The sequence below is a fragment of the Chamaea fasciata genome, unplaced genomic scaffold (genome assembly GCF_029207755.1).
Source record: "Chamaea fasciata isolate MVZ Bird 193981 ecotype frontalis unplaced genomic scaffold, bChaFas1.0.hap1 SCAF_2, whole genome shotgun sequence".
Classification (NCBI taxonomy): Eukaryota; Metazoa; Chordata; class Aves; order Passeriformes; family Sylviidae; genus Chamaea; species Chamaea fasciata.
This window is the reverse complement of record NW_027094087.1, coordinates 103273599-103287301: the sequence shown is the minus strand read 5'-3', so window position 1 is coordinate 103287301 and position 13703 is coordinate 103273599. Positions and strand designations below refer to the sequence as shown.

General features: G+C 45.4%; 1 protein-coding gene across 2 annotated transcripts; it reads right to left on the bottom strand.

Annotated features, from left to right (window-relative positions):
- Nucleotides 1–1117: 1117 nt before the first annotated feature.
- LOC136286101 (organic solute transporter subunit alpha-like) lies at nt 1118–12966 on the bottom strand. Of its 2 annotated transcripts, XM_066177515.1 has the most exons (8): nt 12888–12966; nt 11289–11440; nt 11097–11170; nt 9597–9755; nt 6790–6901; nt 5747–5893; nt 4277–4382; nt 1118–3795 (listed from the first exon to the last, which is right to left on the bottom strand). In XM_066177515.1, the coding sequence occupies exons 1-8, from the start codon at nt 12964–12966 to the stop codon at nt 3608–3610; spliced, it is 1017 nt and encodes a 338-aa protein (XP_066033612.1). In that variant the 3' UTR covers nt 1118–3607. The 2 variants fall into 2 exon arrangements, with proteins under 2 accessions (XP_066033612.1, XP_066033613.1); XM_066177516.1 differs by lacking the exons at nt 11097–11170; nt 11289–11440; nt 12888–12966 and adding an exon at nt 9938–10118.
- Nucleotides 12967–13703: the final 737 nt, after the last annotated feature.

Sequence of the window (13703 nt, the reverse complement as noted above, 5' to 3'; positions counted from 1 at the left end):
TGACTCATCTTTTCCCACGTTCTAATGAATTACTTCCACGTGCCTGAAGCCTCTTAACCCTCAATCACACCTCTCTGTGTATGCTTATCTCTGTTTAATATTGTTAATCACAAAAAACACTGATAATATTACCTTAACCCTTCCTCACACGATAATCCCAGGCAAACACAGCATAAAGGTTATGCAGTCACCCTAACACTTATTACTTTACTACAGCTGTATAAAACAAGTTGTGAAATTTATCTTCTAGCTCTTGTCAACTGTTTTCAAATACTTCAATCACAAACACGTAGTTGAAAGTGACCTGAAAGAGATGATTATCAGAACTGAGACTGGAGGAATTTCCAGCTCTGTTTTGTTTTTCCAGCCCCAGACTGATGAAGGTCCAGCTTGGAGGTGGTGACTTGCAATGTTTTCATTTCAAGAGTACCTGAATAAAGTATCCTGCAATGGAGGCCATCTGTTTCCAGGCACCTGAATTAGGCAGGACACAGCTATTGGTTTGAGCCAGAGGAGAGCAATAAAATCTTAATAAAAAAACAAAAAGTAAAACAAAAATTGTAACAATAAGGCCCACACATTCTGCTACAGTCACATGGGCTGTAACTCAGGAAAGTTCTTAGGCACGTACTTAAGAAAATGTATGTCTAATTTTGCTCTGAAAAGGCTTCTGTGTAAGTAAGTGAAGTTTGGAATGAGATCTCCGTGACTGTACGGAGTAAACAGATTTGCTGCCAAATCCCAAGTCTGATTGACAATCACCACAGCACACCTTATTGCTGAAGTATGTCAGATGAAGGTCACAACCAGTACTAAATAACTATCCAAAAACATAACAGCTAGCAATACCTGTAGCTAAATCAGGCCCACACTGATGTTTATAAGATATATTTAACAGGCACTGCGGAGACATGACAGATACCAGCCCAACAGCGATGAGTGAAGACTTTTGCTGTGCCCCAGCAGCCTCCTCTGGACCTACAGACACCACTTCTTACGCACTCCATTGGTTTTCAAATGCACTCTCCATGCTACAGCACAAGGGTCTGCTTTTCCATGCCACAGATCCCACCCATCAAAGCATTTCCTTGCAGAACCACTACAGAAAACACAAAGATGCCTTACCAACTCAAAATATTTTATTTTCCAATTTTGAAGCTGATTGAACTTGCAGCCAACCATTCCCAATGCTGTTATGAAATTCAGTATTGCTAATGTTAAAATACATTAAGAAGATTTCTCATGTTAAGAGTAAGTTAGCTGATCCCAGTTAATTCTGATGCACTCACTCTAATGCAGAGTATAAATTATTTTTCAAGGGAGAAGTGCAGATTCTCTCAAATTAATGCAGTTCAAAAATCTGTATTAATTTCCCAGACTACCTACTTTAAAAAAAAAAAAAAGATTAAATATAAAAATTGTGTCAACCATTTCAAAACAAAAATAATTCAAGTTTTCTGCTCTAATGGAATCCTTTAGTTGTTTAAGAAAATATTGTTTCTAACCTCAATCAGAAAGAAGAAAACATTTTGTTTAAGTCAGCCCCAATTTCTTCTTCAGGTGGTTCACTAGTTGTTTTCAGAATATTTCATTTCCCACCAACTCCCAAACGGAATGCAATGTTTTAATTCAATGTAAGCAAAAAATAAAGCCCCACTGTGTGTTGGAGTGGGTCCAGAGAAGGGCCACAAAAATGATGAGAGGGCTGGAGCACTTCAGCCTATGAAGACAGGCTGAGGGAGATGTGACTGTTCAGCCTGGAGAAGGGAAGGCTCTGGGAAGAGGCCACCTTATTGTGGCCTTCCGGTACCTAAGGGGGACTACAAGAAAGATGGGGACACCCTTTCAAGCAGGGCCTGTTACAACAGGACAAGGGATAAGGGTTTTAAACTACAGGAGGGTCGATTTAGACTAGATATAAGGAAGAAATTTTTTAAGTGAGAGACATAAAATAATGGAATGGGTGGCCCAGAGAGGTGGCAGGTGCTCCATCCCTGGAAACATTCAAGGCCAGACTGGATGGAGTTCTGAGCAACCTGATCTAGGTGAGAATGTCCTGCTCACTGCAGGGCCTTGGACTAGATGACCTTTAAAGGTCTCTTCCAACCCTAAGTATACAGTGACTCCATCTGCCTAGCTTTGTCCTCTTGCCCTTCTCTGGACACACTCCAGCCCCTCAATGCCCTTTTCGTCATGAGGGGCTCAAACCTGAACAAAAGATTCCAGGTGTGGCCTCCCCAGTGGGACAATCCTGCCCTGGTCCTGCTGGCCACACTATTGCTGACACAGACCAGGTGCCATTGGCCTTCTTGGCCACCTGGGGACACGCTGGCTTGTGTTCAGCTGGCTGGTGACCAGCACCCCAATAGTCCTCTCAGTCACTGTTAGTGCAAGGATCCTGAGTATCATTATCCCCTTTTACCAAGCAGAGAACCAAAGCACCATGTAACACCATAGACCAGTGGCAGAAGACATCCCAGACTCAGCTCCTACTTTCCTTTTCCAGGCTGGTGACAGAGAACCTGCTGTCCACAGGAAGAACACCTGACATATGTACAAACAGTAACTGAGTATTTACCAATTTAGGAGGTGAATTGCCAAGGATCATTGTTTCTGTAGATGGAGAGCCCACATAGGTTTGGGGATTTCAGAACAAACACACAAAACTGTATTTACTGATCAGAATTAGCTATGGTGAGCTCATGGTGACACCTTAAGTTTTAACTTTCTTGTTTTTCAGATTCTGTGCTGCCTAACTGTGTAGTTCTGAGCCTCATATTAAGTGCCAGTGAACTCCCTTCACAGAGTAGGTAGACAAAACAAATCCTTTTCCTGTTGAAGACCAAGGACAACTTTCAGGCCCGAAAGTACAAACAACAGTGGACTGAAGGGAGGAACAAGAAGGATGAGACCTCACAACTTGAGGCTGTAAATTGGACAATTAAACCCCAATATTGGCCAAAACTTAAAAAAATGTAAGACTTCATGACCAGTCGGGCATTTTGTGACCATTCTCAGTCCACCTAGGGTGTAGCCCTGGCCAGGCCCTCTTCTGCCCAAGGTGTATCCTAGAGGCCTTTGAATAAATACCTATTTTATTCTCTAACTCTATCCAGTCTCTGTTTCAGGTCAGCCTTCCCAAGGCATCGATGGTATAGAGTGAGAGATGATCTATTGTAATGGAGGAAGCATGAAAAAATGCTGTGTTGGACATGTGACAGCAATCCAGGGTGAAATGAGATTTTTAAAAGTCAAAAAAGATTAAAAACAATTACTCTGAATTAACTCTAAATCATTGCCATTCTAATAGCTAAAAAAAAAAAAAATAAAATCATATGGTAAGAGAGTTTGGCACCATCAAGTTCCCAGTAACAGTATAAAATGGTATAAAATCTTAGTAAATTACATGGTGTGAAAACACTCACAGCATGCATACATTGCTGGAGAATCAACAGGATTATCTTTACTGGTCCTTTCAGTACTTCAGCTCACAGGCATTTATGCCAGAAGTTGTTCCAACATGGGCAGTGCCTATTTTTGGTGCGAGAATATGAAAGTGCCTCAAGCTGATCTTACAGCTCCTGCATAACAGGAGCACAGGAGGCTTCTAAACCTTTGGCAATCCATCTTCAACAACTGCACCATTCAGGATAATCTTAGGAGTCTCCTTCTTGTCCCCAGGTTCTTCAGCCACACACTCTGGAGGCTCTAGGTCATGGTATTTTCTCCGATAGACAACCCTTGAGACTACAGTTATCAGAAACATTTCCATGATGAGCAGCTGCTGGGCTATATCTGCCAAAAAAAGAAGAAGGGAGACAAAGAAAAGTCCCCAAAAGGGGAAATTATGATCAGACAAGAAATGAGAAATTGGCTTATTAATTTTCATGTGTGCAAAAGGAACAAACTCTATCATCCTGTCCCCATGTCTCTCACACTCAGCAATGACATCAGTTACAGAATTCCAGTATTGCCCATCAATAAATGTGCAATAAATTATGCATCCAAAACACAAGTGATTTAACAGTAATTATGCAGGTTGATTTCTTTTGCTCTCATTTCTGATTCCAGGAGTTCTCATTATCAAGTTGTTCTCTATGACCATGACAGCTATAAAACTTTTCTTCCTGTTTTTAAACTAAAAAATGACATTCTCCAAAAGCTAGTGATACCATGAAATTTGTATTTTGGGAAAACACCAGAGATTGCCATTAGCAACACTGAACTGGTACTTTTATAAGTAAATGAAGAACATTCTCCCCCCAAAAAAACTTACATGATCCTCTTGCTTTAGAGGAGAGTGGTGGAGCACAGGGAATGATTTTTTGTGTAGCGAATATGTTGATAATAGTGGTCTGCAGCTGGTTCAGAATGACAATAAACTGCACCAGAAAGGGAAAACAAATGCCTTAGCTACCAGAAAGGGGTTTATAGTTCACACAACAATTCTGCTTTCATACCAGAACCTCTTATGCCTCATTCCTCCTTGCTTGGCCTCTCTTTCCCCCCATCTACCCAGCAGGGTGCCTGCCATTCTGCAGATTTCATCTTAAGGTCAGGATGATATTGCTCTGAATAGGAGTATTAAATTAATCCTGGACTTGAAAAATATTTCTTCTCAGCCCTTCATTTGGGAGATACATTATATACAGACCTCCCTGCAGGGATTTCAAATACTACTGAGTTCTGAATAATAGGTAACAAGGTTTAAAAAATGCCGGTTAATTTGACTCATGAGCTTAAGTTCTTCCTTAATCAAAGAAAGACTCAAAGAACATTTTTCCTGTTGTCTCCTCTTTTTGTCACAGCAGGGAGATGTTGTAGTCCCCAAATGATATGAGACTGGATTCTTTGCCAGAAGGTACAAGGGACTCTCCACAGCTTGAGTTCAGCAACCACCACTTGCTCATCACATTATATTGAGCCAAACCTTCGCTGCCATGGAGTTTTCCAGGTGCCCCTCCAGCTGCTGGAACTGCCTGAGTCCAAGCCCTCACATCAGCAGTTTGCCATTCCAAACCTGAATTCACCCTAACACAGCTCTGCAGGTGTGACCATCCTGTTTACTGCCTTTATAAGTGCTTAATGATTTACCTAACCTCAGTGCCCCAGCTTTGATGTACGTGCTGTTCAAGAAGGACACATATCCAAGGATTCCGCTGGATTCTATTCAGAGTGATGTGGAAGAGGATGGTCTTGTCCCTGTGCCTTTTCAGTCTAACCGATGGTTCTGTTCCTTACTATTTAATGATTCACAGCCAGTATTTTCACTATTATCTAATTCTGAAGTGCAGAATGGCCAAAAAATACTGTTAAAACAGCACATTGTGGAATGCTGAAACAGTTCAAACAACAGCCGCCTGCACAATGCAACATATCCTCTCTGAGGTACACACCAGCATTTTAACATTGCATTTCAGGATACCACATCTACAAAGCTTCCTTCAAGCCCCACAGAAAGTGCTGTTGTGATTTCAGTGTTCTGAAGATAAATAGGTTTTACATGGCTTTCATATCTCCAGCACTCCTGGGAGACTAGAGGTAAATTGGCTCAAAGTGAAACTGAATAGGAGCCAAGGAGAGTGCTTCAAAGGGATGCAGCTTTAATCAGGTAAAAATATGGCTTTGCACAGTGTATTTAATGGGAAAAAATACCATAAATTTTCAACAAAGGAGCAAGAACTGGAGAGGCAAAATAGTATCAACAGTTAAGAGAAACTCTTACCAGAAATATTAAAGTTCTCACCTGATAAAGAGCAAACTTTGGGATAATGTTCTTACACTTAAGGAGAATCCTGACTTTTCGAAACATGATTCCTACTGCCCACAGAGCAAAAAGGGTGAGGGCACCAACGAAGCAGCTGATCCACAGTGCAGGTCCTTTGGGAGACAACTGAGAAGCAAATCACACAACCTTATCCAACCTTACTTTAGAGTTTCCAGGAAGAAGTTGTGAACTGGATGATGTTAAAATGCCTTTTTCTACCTCCATGAAAGCTGGGGGCAGCAGCATTTGCCAGGTTTTGCATGGGGAAACTGCCCAGTACCAACTGGAGTGTTGGCACAGGCTCTCCTCCTGCAGGCACCAACACAGAGATGTGTTCAGCCTGGGGAGGTGCCAAGTGACACAACCCCTCAATGTTGCAATTGCCAGCCAGAGAGTGTGTGCCTTTTCAGAGAACCCAGCAGCACCTGGCAATGCTCAACAGCTCATGAGAGCATGTTCAGCCTGACGTCTCAGGTGGGTCATTCATTTTATAACATGAACAACAACAAAAATTCTACTTTTAGTCTGAGTTATCCAAGAGCTGCCTAATCATTATGAGATACAGATTTCTCCATCATCTTGCAGGTTACATGGTACAAAGCAGAAGTACAGCACTATCTTTTTATTTTACACAGATATAAAAATCACCATGACTTGATGAAAAACATAGAATTAGGCTTCCTGTTAACATGCCAGTACATACACTTGTTTCTTAAGGTTGTACTTTACAAAACAGGGCAGATACATCCCACAGGGCAACTTGCAGTCCTGATATTCTAATCATACAAGGTGGGAGATGTATTGGAGCATAATCTGCTGCCCAACCCTCCCTGATGCCCAATTTCTTTCCAAGAGAGTCGAGGAAGCCAGAAATTATATGCTTCAGGGTCTCAAAGGAATACAGTAAGGATTCATTTGGAAGTGGGCCCAGATTTCACAGTTTAGTTGTAGGCTAAGGTAGTTACATCCACCCTAAAACTTAAGGATTTTGAGAACCATCTCTGATTAAAATAGTTACTTACATTATTAAGGGCGTAATTGCCATTAGTCCAAAGCACTATTGATAAAAATACAAGCACAGGCCGAAAGACAGCAAACTGAAAGGTGCCCAGCTTCAGCCAAAAGAGGGTTTGCCTGGCCAAAAAAATAAAATAGAGTAAATTAGATAGGCCAAGATCTTATTAGCAACCTTAATAACATTTTCTGGATACTGTCAACTGCAAAACTTTTCCACTCCTGTAGCATGTGGCTAAAGTCTGGGGAGGAACAGTTTCAAGATTAGAAAATATTTCCAAGAATTTCCCAATGTTTATTTAATAAAGTCTCTACAAAAATAGTACTTTTCCTGCTCTGCAGCAAGTACGTACTAACCAAAGCTGGGCAAAACATGATGTCTTTCTCTGCCCTGAAGCCAGCCAGGGAGACAGCAGCTGCATAACCGGTTTCTGAACAATGATGCCATTTGCTCTTGCCTTGTTGCCTTGTTATTTCAGTTCTCCCATGAAATTGGACAAATCAGTCTGTTCAACCACTTCCTAGTCCTGTGGTAGGTCAAGAAAGGGAATCACACAGTCCTGGGTGAAAGGACTGGTAGTTTTTCAGGCATCATGAACAGTACCATGTATGCATCAGGGTTTGCTCCTCTGTAGTCTAACAGAACAAAGGAACAGTCTCTCACTCGGCAAATTGCACAAGGCCAGCAGGACAGCTCAGGATTCCTGCACTTCTGCCAGTATGAAGTGGGTCCAGAACACACCTGTAACTTGGCCAGAGAGCACTAAAGGCCTCCAGGAAAGGGGCAGATGAACTTTCTAACAGAGGCCATGAAAGCTGACTGACCTGAACTCTCCTGCAGCTTTCACAGGAGAAGTTGCAGCTGCTACAGCTGCCTTGTTTAGTCTGTCACCATGCATTATTTCCCATATTTTCAGTGGTTTTTTTTTCACTGGAGTTCCTTGGGCCCTTGACACTGCCATCAGAGGTGTCTCATAGACAACAGGCTGCCATTTAGTGGGCTAAAGGATATAGCCATGAACCAGGAATTATAGGAATCGCTCCATGAATGTAGCTAATAACCACAAGATTATCAACAGCACAAACACATGTGGAAAGACCTGCAATGGGCCAGCCACTCAGTGTGTGCCTCTTCAAAGATTTATTATTCCCAGAGGGCTGTAAAGAATAATACATGTGACAAACAGTGCAGTCACTGCAATGCCACGAGTTGTTTCCCTTGTTAACATGGGCCTGTCTTTACTAATCACCAGATCTCTTCTGCCACACCTCTCCCTATGGCATGAATTGTTACATTGCCTCACCTGTACCTTGTTATTTTCCCCAGGACTGCCGATTTTTTTTTTTTTTTTTTAATAATTAATCCCTCCCTTGGGGTAGCTCCCTGTTTCCCCATAAGATACATATGGAAGAAACATGAGGAACATGACATTTCTCTCATATAGCTTGCCAATATCTTTTTTTTTAAAAGGTACCCTGCAATGGGAAAAGGCTAGAGGTTAGAAGTAGAGAGCAGGTGGGTTTCCCTGTGGTGCAGACACTGAAGAAGGAGGCCTAAGCCCCCTGCACAGCAAAAAGCCTTTTTTAATTTTAAACAGACAGCTGTCATTCCTGCCAGCAGTAGTAGGCACTGCCTAGATCCTGAAATGACCCCATATAAACTGACATCATCCTGCAGAAGCTGCCACTGGGCTGAACAACAGCAAGGCAGAGTAGGGGATCCTCTCCCAAGCTCCCAGCTACTACAACCTATACAGAGGGTAACAGACATGGGAAGAAAAACAGATGAAGGTGCATTGTTGGTTGGTTTACTACCTCTTCTTCTTCATATCCCCTCCATGTAAATATTTAGTGTTACTCTATTAAAATAAAATGGTGGAAACTGAAGTTTAAATTCTAATACCAAATGAGGCAGTTCAAGGAAAAGATATTGTAATAAAAAATTAGAATTTTTGAAAATGCATCAGAAACCACTATACTGCGTTCTGTTTGATGCTTTTCTTTAAACAGATTGTACACTACCCTAGGACCCTTTGACACTAAAGTCCACACTCTCATAGAAAAGTGTCTTTTGTAAGTTTAGTCCCCCAGACTTTGCTTACAATGAGAGAAACAGTCTCATGCTCTATGGCAGTAGGAAAGCTCAGGGAAATACACAAGGCTTCCAGGCTGTGGACTGGTGTATAAATGACATGGTGACACTAACCAGAGGAGGAGCTCCACCAGGAAATGCTCAAAGGAGGACAGGTTTATGTTACAGTATGTTGGCTCCTGTAGCTCTCCATCCTGACCCCACTTCTCAAAGAAGCTTTACTACTATGTTTAGAAGAAGAAAACTTCTGCTTTTGCCTCACCAGACAATGCCACTTCATTGAGAACAAAGCTTTACAAGAATTACATCTACTTTATGTTCTAAACAATATTTTATTCTCAAGTAAAGTCAAAATCAGAATGAAACGTTTCAATTTTATCAAAGTGAGAAAATTTCTATCAAGAGAGCCTCCATTTGACAATTCTGCTTGTGAAAAATACCCATTCTCAAGATATTTGTTCCCTTCTGGAATGAAAATAAACTGAAACATCAATTATTAGGTTTTCTAGAGTAGAAATTTCTCCTCCCACACACCTCTGCATTATAGATACAAAATAAATTAGTGGTGATGTACAGTCTCAAAGTGATGATGCTGTTTAAAAGAGACAGCTTGAGATGGCCTGAGACTGACTTTTGGGAAGCTTTGCTATAACCCTGGCCCTGCCAAGCTGGCTGACTTCCAGCAGCCATTTTCAAGCTGGGAAATCTGAAAGGGGGACTCACCTGGTGATGGGCACACGAGGGAGGCAGAGGCAGCAGCAGCAGCAGGGGCCGGTGCTGATGGTGAAGCGACCATTTTCAAACCTCCTTAGGAGCACCTTCTGGCCTCCACACTCTTTAATCATCATCATCAGGAACTTGTGGATAACTATGGCAAAAAATCTAGGAGAGGAACAGAATTCCAGCTGAAGCTTGCCTGTGTGTCTCATATGCCTGTGCAGGCCAGTGCCACCTTCTGTACAGGGTTTTTACAGCTTATGCTTGGCAATCAACAAAAATTCACAGCTCCATCTGTGAGACACCTTCTGCTTTCTATCACCTTGGAGGACCAGAATGGCCCTAACCTCACTGAAAGAGGAATAAACTGAGGCACAGAGCAGGGGTGGAATTTCCCAAAACCGCTCTGCTGGCTGGTGGCAGGGTCAGTATTAAAGCACAGGCTTTCCTGACCCCAGTCATTTTGGCTGTATTTTTCCATAAGCTATCTAGTTCTGGCTAGTCCAAACGTTTTAGAACAGGTCCTCTTCCTCCTCAAACATGGCTTTGAACCAACAAACATGGCTAGGTTCACATAAATAGCTATCACTGAATATGCTGGCCCAGGCAGGGTGTGGTTCCTCTGCAGACAAAGCAGCGACTGCTGCAACCCCACCTCTCCCTCCTTCCCCAGCTGCACATTGTCAACCCTACCCAGGAACTACAGATTATGCCACCAAACATGGAAATCCAATCAATAAAAGAGGTCCTTTTCTGCACTGCCTGCAGCTTGGGCAAGGGAGAAAGGGGAATTTAAACATGCTTGAAGTGCCACAGGACTGGGTTGCTGGAAGTTTCTGGCAATCTGCACTACCTGCAAACACTGCTGCATGCCAACAGGGTTCTCTGTTACTGTGTCGTCCCTTCTCTTCTACTCATCTCCAGATGTGGAGTGCTCAGGGCCACGGCACACCCCTACTTGGTCCTGCCCACTAGGGCTGTGCCATCACCTCCAGAAAGCAGGGACCACATTTCTCCCTTCTTCTCTGTGCATGCCAGAGCTGTCATGCTCACACAAAAAGTGCTTTTATCAGGACAACTGTGGAACATTTTTACATTGATATACTCATTGGGGGCTCACTTAGCATCATTAATAATGGACCTCCAAAGGCTCATCATAAGTAAAAGTGCAGGGAAGAAGTCACAGACCAGACTCTCGTTCCACATGACATGCAGAGAGAGGAAAGACAGACTACTGCTCCAAAGAGACTGTCAATCCAAGGAATAAATTACATGCGAGTCACAGATCCTTCATACTGACGTTCCCACACTGGGGGACTGCAGCACTGGGAACTGTTTCAGCATTTTCCACCTCCCAGGAAAGAGCTGCCAAGGGATTTTAACTCAAACAAAAAAATTACTGAATTGTTAAATTTATAGAATGACTGTGTTACCAAGAGCAGCAGATGTTTAAAGGGAAGAAATGCAGAGTTTGGAGCAACACCTAGAAAGAAACAGAATACTCACATTCCTGCTGTGAAATCTGTAAACATTGTTGAGCGAGGAACCCACATGCCAATACATGAAGTAGTAGAGATCACCTACAGAGAAAAGGAAGGTTGTATGAAGGGCAGAGATAAATCTCATGTAGCTTCTGTGGATTTTCAGGGAAGCACTATTTTCAACATTGAATTTTATCTTGTTTCTATGCTAACTTACTGGAGCTGCAGCATTAATCCAAATTATGATTGATCTTTTGGAGGAGGGGATTTTCCTGTAGATGTAGACTGCTTCCTCTATAAACACCAGAATGGCAATGAGCGTCATCAGAGTCAAGATTGCAAAGAGAAATCTCCCTGGTAGGTCAAGGCCTGCAGAGAGAGAGAGAGAAAAGAAAACAGACAGTTCTGGTTTATTTCATAAGCCTTTCAGACATTAATGTAACAGCACCATCTCTGAAGGTGATGCAATTCACCTGCAAATATTCCTGCAAATACTTGCATTCATCCCTAGTTACACAGGCAGAGACCACTGACTCCACAGAACCATACAAATACTGAAGTTCATGACTAAATCTTTCCAGGATCCACAGACAGCAGGCAGGAAGAATACGCCTTCACCTGTTTAAATCATTTTACAACCGTTCCTTTCAGAAAGGGGACTTCCAGGACAAATATCCTTAGGTGAATGTAAAGATGTAGCAGAAATGAATACATAATCTGGGAACTTTTCTGGACAGGCTACAAGCAAACATGTATTCACTCCGTATTAGTTGTCTGCTTCCATCATATGTTCATAGGCATGTTACATGTAACTTCCCTAGGCAGGCAAACCTAGAAACTCGGTGGAATTGTGTAGGGCATGCAAACAATGTAAGGAAAGGCCCCTGATATACCAAGCCTGAGATAAAACCTGGTGTCTTCACCAGAATCTTTTTTGCTCCTCCCTTAAAGCTGCATATGGATATCAACATTTACCCATAGGTGATAGGTTTTATGTCTCCATTGACACTGGGTATGGATATCAGTTTAACCCACAACTGATGGCTGAAGTGCATTTTCTCCCAAGGGATGTGTTTCCAGAGACAAAAAAAGGCACTGCACTGGAGCCATGCTTAATTTAGGAGAAGTTCATGTTCATCATCAGTACTAACTCCTGCCGGACCCGCAGCCTATCCAAAGGGAAAGCAGAGCCTCTGCCCCAGCCTCTTTAACCTAACATGCTTCAAAAAACCCCAGCACTTCCAGACTTGGCTGCAGGCGGGGCAGTGCAGGTCTCAGTGGACATCTCCACTCCTTAAATCTCACCGGACGGAGCCTGAGACCCGGCGCAGCTCCAGGGGCCGGTTCAGCGCTCGGTTCGCAGGTCCAGGGCGGCCCCGGCGCTCCAGCCCGACCGCCCCGTTCTGTGACATCCCCCCGGCCCTGGGCTGGGGCCGTGCTCTGCTCTCACCCTGCCCCGAAGCCAGCTCGGCCCCCAGACAGGCGGAGGATCGGCCGGGAGAGCTGGATGCCGGCCTCTGCTCGGGGATTTCCTCGCCGGGGAATGAACGGCGAAGGGGCACGCAGGGACAGGGACAAAGGGACGGGCAGGGACAGGGGCACAGGCAGGGACAGGGGTGCAGGCAGGGACAGGGGCATAGCCAGGGACAGAGACACGGGCAGGGACAGGGGTACAGGCAGAGCAGGGAGAGCCCCCGACATCCCGTCGCGGGCGGCCGCCGAGGGCGCTGCCGGGCAGGGGCCGCTCCCGGGTGTCCGGCGGGCGCAGGCACCCCCCGGCAGCGGGCAGCCCCCTCTCCTCCCGCCCCACACTTACTCCGGAGAAGCTCCTCCGAGTAGGGCGGCTCTCTGGCGTCGCAGGACGGGTGCAGGGTCCCGTTCGCCTCGCCCTCCATGGCTGCGCGGCCGCCGGCCCCCGGCGCGGTGCCCTGGCGATGCCGGGGGCTGGGGACGGGCGGCGGGGTCTGTTCGTGCCCGGCCGCCGGTCCCTGGCGAGTGCGGGCGGCGATGCGCGGCGCGGTGCCGGCGGCCGGGCCCGGTTAATGATTACCCCGAGCAGGGGCGGGCGGGCGGCGCAGGGAGCGAGCCCGCACTGCCTCCCGGCGCTGGCGGCCCCGGCACGGGCAGCGCCGAGCCCGGGGCAGCGCCGAGCCCGGGGCAGCGCCGAGCCCGGAGCAGCGCCGAGCCCACCCTGCCCGCCGCGGACCGCGCTGCTCCCGGCTGTTCCCCGTGTCTCTGCCCGGCCTCGGTGCAGCTGCTTGCGGAACCCAGCCGGCCCTCCCCAGGCCCATATTCACAGCCCCACGGTGTCGGGGCACCTCGAGTCGGGTCTCGGCAGCCGAGGCCAAACTGGAACCGGCCGGGGGGCGAGCGGGCGGGATCCCCAGGGCCGTGTCCGCCTTCCCTCCAGCCCCTGGGCACGGGCGGAAAGCTGCTCGGTCAATGGGGCAGGAGTTTGAGGGACTTTTCATGGAGCCCTTCACCAAAGGCTTTCAGATCATCTTAGCTGCAAGGAAGTGAGACGCTGAAGGAGAACACAGTGAAGGTAGGAATATACCGAGAGATTCTCCACTTTCCCACACGTTTTCTCTGGAAGGATTCGTTCTGGAGCCTGAGTATTTTCAGACTGTTT